This window comes from Sander vitreus, chromosome 10 (genome assembly GCF_031162955.1).
Source record: "Sander vitreus isolate 19-12246 chromosome 10, sanVit1, whole genome shotgun sequence".
Taxonomy (NCBI): Eukaryota; Metazoa; Chordata; class Actinopteri; order Perciformes; family Percidae; genus Sander; species Sander vitreus.
In genome coordinates this window covers 9,975,766-9,983,732 of record NC_135864.1, presented here as the reverse complement: position 1 = coordinate 9,983,732, position 7,967 = coordinate 9,975,766, and the positions used below count along the sequence as shown (strand labels likewise).

Genomic DNA, 7,967 nt, shown 5'->3' with positions numbered 1-7,967 from the left:
AATTTAACAACACAGAAAGAGTTTAGTCATCGATGTACAGTATAATACAAGCCGAATAAATTTCATCTGTGAATCCGGGGTCGTTAAAACACATTACACAAACTCTTTGGTGACTCATTTTAGGTTGTGAGAGACATAAATACCTCTATATACACGTCAGTGGCCAGGTGTATTTCCTCTAAAGGCTTCATGTCAGTTTATGTGTGTGTTTGTTAAGGAGGAGGGCAAACCAGGGAGGACATGGAGTGTCTGAAGGAGGAGGGAGGTTTGAAGATGGGAGACTTCCATCCAGAACTCTGGTCGTATGAAATATCTGGGGTCACTGGAGATCCTTGAAAACGACTGGGAGAGGAGAGAAGAGTTCATTTACACTTTGTGTTGTGTTGTATTTACTTTCTTTTGTTATTGTCATGAAATACCATTAAATTACCAAAAGCAACACTGCGTTAGTCTGTCTCTAAATACTTTCCAATGTTCCCAGCTTTTCTTATCTTTAAAATGATCATTTCTTAAAAAGGTTGTCATTTCCTAAAACTAGCAAATGTCACTCAAATAGGAGTAAATAGCGTATTTGTTGGGGACAATTCTCAGCCGAAGACTTGGTGTGCTCGTGAGTAGTGTGATGTATGTGCGATTAGGGCTGTGCGATTTGAAGCTTCTTGTTAGACTCACAATTAGTCAGACAAGTTGCTCATAGTGTCAACGTGAAGTTGAAATAGCTTAGCTTGTATAAGTTATGGATATGTAAAATGAGGAATCTGCATTACTTTGATTTTATCATGCCATTTAATGAATGAAATGAGTCACCTGACTGTGGCAGAGCGTGCAGAATGGTTCGCCAACATGTTCTGATTGGACGACCTGTGAGGGATGGTGCCTAAACATAACACCAGAGAGATCCAACGTTAATTCGTAAAACTAGATTTAAAAAAAAAAAAAAAAAGATATTATGGCCCATAATGATTTTTTAAATGCCTGAGATATTTCTGGGTCATTATAGGCTTATGTGTCTCTTCTTCCATAACATGCTGCAAGTTTAGTTCGGAAAATCATCCAGGAAGACAAGATACATGGGGGAAATCATCTTCCAATTGTCACACAATACCTACCCAACAAGGCAAAACAGCTACAGCATGTATTAATAATAAATGGCACATGCCATTTGAAGTAATAACAACATATTTAATTGTCTGTGCCCAAGGTATGCGGCTCTTTAAATATTATGATTTCCTTCAATGCAATATTTACTAAACCAAACGCTCACACAGATTTAGTAAGGATCTACACAATCCTAATAACATTTGCCGGTCACCTTATTTATCTTCCACAATGGAGGTCAAATCCTTTAAGGGAGTAAAGTACATAATCAAAGAGAAGGAGCTCAATAGACGTAATCCTAAACATAACAACAGCCAACATCTGTATCTGTGGGTGGTCAACCGTGGAGTCCGTAACCACCAAACAAGTTTGCAAGATGGTTTTGTCAGATGATTATAGTGCAATTATGTCTGTGTCAATGTGACATCTTGTTTATAAATATGCAACTTTAGATGCATACCTTTGGCAGAGAGACTTAATTGTGTTACATCCTAGGTAACGTGTCATTTCTTAAAGCGCCTTGCTTGTATACATATTAGGCGTCAAACCACTGAACGTGATATAGTATGTATAGGGTATAATGTCCTAACCGAGCAGCCACCAAAGTAGATCCAAGGTTATGAGCTAAATTTGACATGGACAACAGCTCTTCCTACATGAGTACCAAAAGCAACATTTTATGATGATAGGCACAGCAAAGCACACACCCATCCGTCCATCTTGTGGAGGACTGATCAATGACAGTCTGGGGACAGTGTTAGGCTGAAAGACAGAGACAAATCATTATATTTAGTTTGCTCGTTTTTCAACACTTTTATTTATGTACTAAAAGTCTTGAAGTAAATGTCAAGATGCTGTATAATCTTGACAGAACTCATACGTTACATTACACAAACAGTACAGCAGAAATGGAAGCCTACTGCAAGGAGAATAATGACACTTACTTTCCTGAACAGACTTCTTTCATCCAGGTCCATGTTTTCAGTGCTGCAAGACATGAGAGCATGCTTCATTAAGTCCTGTTGGGTTCAGTTGGCTGAGCACTGCAGTGGGGCCTGAACTTTTTTTTTTTTTTTTAAATAACAAGCCAAATGTATACATGTAACAGCAACATTCATAGTTTTACAGACATTGCAGTAAATTATTGTGATGTAATGTAAAATAGAATGCAAGTTGATCATTTCTACATTATTACACTAGAGTGAGATCATTTCATGCTTTTACATGATTGATTTTTACCTTGCAAATTCATAAAAAAGCACATCATTTTAATAGTATTTCATTTTTTAAACAGATTTTTTTTTTTTTTTTATTAGTTTATGCATTCCTTGGTTTTTAAGGAAAAACAATTCTATGACTAGTATTAGCTGGTTGTTTATTCAACATTATATATCATATTTGTTTGCTTATTTATTGAAATCATCATGCATTTTTCCAAAACTTGAGAACAACTGCAAAATATCAAGGCTCCTAATGAAACTCTTTGATTTTGTGGGTCCGATTTTATTTAGTGACTTAAATCTAAATATTTTGAAAAGCACTCGTACATATTATTTCTATAACAACTCCTTTCAAAATCAAAACTGAATTGACCCTGCAGGCGTGGCGGTAGTACTGCAAATGGGGTTAATATCTGCTGTCCGTCATCTATGTGCTCAGTGGAAGAATCTAAAGTCTCAGTGGATGAAACAACATTAGTACTATTAAACTCAAGCAGACAATCAATCCTGTGTCAATGGTGTCTGGGAAACCCAATAGGGAATCTTGACTAAACCCAAGCAAAGCTTAGCTTATTCAGGTGTGTGTGTGTGTGTGTGTGTGTGTGTGTGTGTGTGTGTGTGTGTGTGTAGATAACCACAGGGCAGGGCAAAGCTATACAGCAGCTAAAGCTAACATAAGACATAGGGGCTGAATAGCTTGTTTGTACTGTGAAATACCTCCAACATTCTCTCTCTTTCGCTCTTATAGTGAGAGGTAATTAAATGCAGAGTAAAAAGAAACACAGACTGAGATGTTCAGAAATACAGTGAACAGTTAGGGAAGGAAGGACGATACTCACATATTAGTCGTTGAGGAGTGTCGTGAGAGGGACATGGGGGAGGTATACTGGATCTGTAGGACTGACACCAAGAAACACAACATTAACAGCCACCATACTCTTAATGATAATGAGACATTAGTGATCATGCAGGGAATGTAGGTAAAAACCTGGTTTAGTGGTATGACCACCAGGATGGGGGTTTTTTTCAGCCACTAGCCAATCCTGCTTGGCTGTGCAACTTCTTACTACATGTAGTATAGAGTTTTGTAAAACAGGCGTAATGCAAGAAGTAATAGTCTTGATTGGGCCGCCTTAAAAACAATAAAAATTCTTAATGTTGAATTCTAATTTATACAATTTGGGGGATGTCATCTTTCTTTTTTTTTTTATTACTAGTATTTGTTTGTGAGTCTGGTCTCAAACTTTTTTGTTTCTAGTCCCCCAATTTTTTTCTTTGGTTGAAGTCATAATCCCAATTTTAGTAAACAATGCAACATTTGGGCAAATTCACAACCAAAAATAATGTATAAAGTGATTGAAGTTATATCACATTTGACTCTTACAATGAACAACAGTGAAACAACCATGAATAATACTTAATGGGAACTGCTATCAGAACATGGTCCTGACTCCAACTCAAGCCCATTTGATCTGGTCAGACTTGGGACTTGTCTTGATCTCGGACTTAAGTGGTCTTGCCTACAGCCCTGTAGAGCACATGACCTACAATTATGATGCTGTTGTTTACCTGATTTATGTCCATGTGGAGTATGGGAACTGTGGCTCATCTGAGGCCCTGATGAAACTTTGGCACTGAGCGAGAACAGTAATAAACAACGTTAATAAAGCAATCAATTGTCGATTTGAGTCCTAGAATAAGAGAATGGGTGAGAACTCTTCTCCCCATTAAGCCAGACAAACAATCTTTAATAAGAAGTTACGTCAGAGTTTTTTTTTACAGTATTTCTACCTTTAGTTTGTTTATTACAGAACATTTAAAAAAGGACTTGCAGTACTCATGAATTATAAGTGAATGATGTAGAGCTCTATGTGGATAATCTAAATATTATCGAACACTGTAGGCTGTAACATTTGCTGAAATTATTTAGACACATATTAATGTTTAATCCAGAACTTAAACATAAAAAAATATATGTCTATTGTCTATAAAAGAAAAAGAATAAACCTGTCCCTTTAAACTAATTCAGTGTTGGTCGTGGTTGTAACTTTCCAGGAGTAGATGTGGCAGGAGTGACACCTAGTGAGAGGTGAGGAATAACAGCCAGCTGGTTGTAAATAACTTTATATGCTAGGCTGCTGCCAAACTCAAAGAGGCCATTTAATTCCAAATCATTACAAGTTTTACTTTAGATTTGGTCTAATTTTAGTCTTTTATTTCAGGAGCATTATGATCACTGATGCATGCAGTATGACATTTGATAATCCTGTGCACATGAAGGATGCTGAAAAGATTGTCTACAGAATGGGAAATTAAAATGAAACATCAGCCAGACGCTTTGGAAAATGGAAGATTTTTTTTTTTAGAATAGACCAGTTTGTGGAACAGTTAAAGACAGCTAATGACACAGCATAGTGGCTGTTAAAGTAGGAAAACTTGCCAGCTACAAATCAAAGTTACAAGTATTAACAAAGTGATTGCCCAAGAAACATTTTGAATATAGTTATATTTCTTAAAAAGGTATCAAATCTTGGAGAATGATTAAATTGTAACACATGAGCGATACTACAGATGTTTTTTTTTGGAATGGGTTACTCATCTTTTAATATCCCATTATCAGAACTTCAGCATGTATGTAATATGATTATTCTTAAGTATATATATATATATATATATATATATATATATATATATATATATATATATATATATATATGTATATATATAATTATCTACTCTCTGTGCTGTACCTCTGATGCTGAAAAGAATTTTCCAGCTTAGTGATGTAGGCACTCTGTTCATTCAGCTTCCTTTAAAAGGAAAACATTAAAATATAAAGAAAGGCTTATAAATATAAAGAAACTTTTCATAAACTGCAGTTTACAAAATATGTATGAAAATGCAATAACTTATTATAAACTTATGGTTTAACTTACTTTGCCATCTGCTGCATTTCTTGCTTCATCTTGACTAACACATCTTCCAGTTTCTCATTCTGTAATTGATAAAATGGTTGGTAATGAACTAGTACAGTAGTAGTGTTAATATCTATTTTAGTAGACAAATAGAACAGGAAACAAATTAAATTTGGGTTGGGGGGGGGGTCAAAAGAAATGTATGCCACCCAGGTTTTCCCCACACACACACACACACACACACACACACACACACACACACACACCCTTTGCTGGTAGTAGGTCAACAGTCTCTTTTGATGTCTTGCCTGGAACATTAGAACCTGACAAAAGGGAAGAAAGTATAAGTCTAATGTAAAGTCTATATAAAAACACGTATTGTATATACTGTATAACTCAAACCATCATGAACTGTCTGAGACAGACCCTAATCCTGAACTGATGTGAACAGTTAACAAGACTGTTTAATATTTTGTGGGATAGAAAATGACCAAACTTTGCTGATTTCCGTGAAGTGTTTGGTTGCCACAACATTGATGTCGGAGAACAGGGCCTTCACCTCTGAGCTGCTCTGAAACAAAGACATTTCACATGTCTGTAATGACAGTAGGACTGTGCAATGATATTAGTCTGTTGTGATGTTATCCCATGCAGACAGCCCCACAGCCACCCGAGGATGCCATTAAATGAGAAGAATGATGCTTACTTTGTCAGTGAGAGGTGATACTTGGCATTTGGTGTTGCATATTAAACACTGACCTGGTTTGCCTAAAAGAAAAGTTTCAATTATATATGGAAAAAATGCATTATCGTTCGAGGCTCATACTGAATAGAGGACGTGTAGACTCTAAATCCAATACAGGAACTGAACAAAATTAGGGTTTCAAATTGCTGGCGCCTGAGAGCCAAAATTAATTACAGTAAGTGTAACCCCCAAAAGAGAGAGCAAATTAAAATCAAGCTCTTGAGTGTCTGACTGAGATTAGACCTTGTGAATATGATTAGAGGCTCCCAAAGTGGGACCAAGGGACTTCCAGGAGAGTACTCTCCTGCATGTATCCAATATCCAATGTTTAATGGTGTAATTTTACTCTGGAGTATATGAGGAGAAGAAGACACTAACAGAGCATGACTTGATGAGAGATTTCACTCCCTCTGCTGTTACATAAAAATGGACAATATAACATCAAAGTGTAACGAATAAATACTGTCAAAATTGCCTTCCTAAGGGAAAGTTTGTTTACTGGGAGACTCGTTTGTGTCTTAGGCATGGAAAAGTTTAGTTTTAAGCTCCTGGCTTGAGTAGCTACACCCTGATGTACAACTGAGTCATCAGCGCTGCAATACCCCTTGAAGTCCAACAGATGTCCCTGTTTAATCACTTTCACCTGTCTGGTACAACTGAAGTAAAGATATGGCGCTGAACTGTTAAACACTAGCTAGCTGTCCAAACATAACTTTACACAACAGTGATTAGTATCATAAACCTGTCTACCTTTCTGATAACAGATACTACAGATGATATGGCCACAGGTTGTGACAGCTAGTTTTCTTTCAGCACTGGGGGAGAGGAAGCAGGAGTTGCAACAGATCCAGTAAGCCATTTGAAGACCTGCAAGAAGATAAGGTTCGGTTTAGATTAAGCTAACTGACTTTGCTAACTCCTTGTTGCTAGGGGTTAGCTAGTTTGTTGACTAGCTAGCTAACTAACTGTTAAGCGTTAACGAATTTGGTTAAGTGGTATTAACTAGCTACACCTTCATTGAGTGCTTTAGACCCATTTCTGTTTACATGTATAACACCGCTAACCCCTTCTTACAGTTAACGTTAATGTTATATGTAGATGTTTTACGTTACCTAGGATATCCCGAGGCAAGTGAAGCTAAATGCTAACGTATGGCTAGCTAGCTAGCTTAAATAACGGATGTATTGGAGCTTAACCTTAGGTCTGATTGAACTTAGGGCGCTGAACTCAGCGGCAAGCGCAGCGCAACAAATATGGTACAGCTGCTCTTTTAATTTATTTGAATTAATTAAAAACGACTTACTGTAACGTTACCAAACTACAGGCATTGTCTGTTGAAAAAAATATCAGAAGTAACTGCCAGCCTAGCTAACGTCATAATACATTTCCCCCTTATATTTAACGTTACCAGCACCTAACGACGTCAGTGTTTTTACTCTGTTATCGCTAATGTTAACGTTACCAAAGCCCGTCTACGGAAAGCCGTTCCATTATTCAGCCCCATTGTACCGAATTTGGTTGCAGTTCCACCAGAGTTCCACTGGGGGTGATCGCGGTCCAGTGTTAAATGAATGGGACTCTATGGAGGTAGACGGCTAAATGTGTCTCTTTCGCCTGATTGTCGTTGAGAAATCTCAGATTAGATTGTAGGTTTTGCAAGTTCAACATGGATTATAGGTCAAAAGTTGAATGAACGAGTACTTGTGTCCTTTCGATTTCTTACAGGTTGAGTCGTTGTTACCCATAACACGCTAGCATTCTGCTAATGAATGCTGATTGGTCAGTGAAGGACTGATTACGATCGGAGATCCCGCTTGACGGCATCCAAAGCAGAACCAGAATGTCAGAGTGAATATTTCGGCGTGGTCTTTAAAACATTAGCAAACCTCTTTCTAGCACGTGTATTAACAGGGAGAGCCTAACCTGTCAGCTGTGTTGTCGATGCTTCGAGAGAACAAAGGAAGCGACTCAGAGTTTGCCGTAAAGCAG

General features: G+C 37.4%; 1 protein-coding gene across 1 annotated transcript; it reads right to left on the bottom strand.

Moving 5' to 3' along the window:
• Positions 1–212: 212 nt before the first annotated feature.
• On the bottom strand, positions 213–6,837 carry rnf212 (ring finger protein 212). The gene is made up of 12 exons (XM_078260154.1): positions 6,729–6,837; positions 5,940–6,001; positions 5,730–5,804; positions 5,500–5,556; positions 5,255–5,313; positions 5,069–5,128; positions 3,888–3,952; positions 3,158–3,218; positions 2,043–2,085; positions 1,806–1,860; positions 808–877; positions 213–342 (listed from the first exon to the last, which is right to left on the bottom strand). Exons 1-12 carry the CDS (start codon positions 6,835–6,837, stop codon positions 213–215), a joined length of 846 nt encoding a protein of 281 aa, XP_078116280.1.
• Between the last annotated feature and the right edge of the window lie 1,130 nt (positions 6,838–7,967).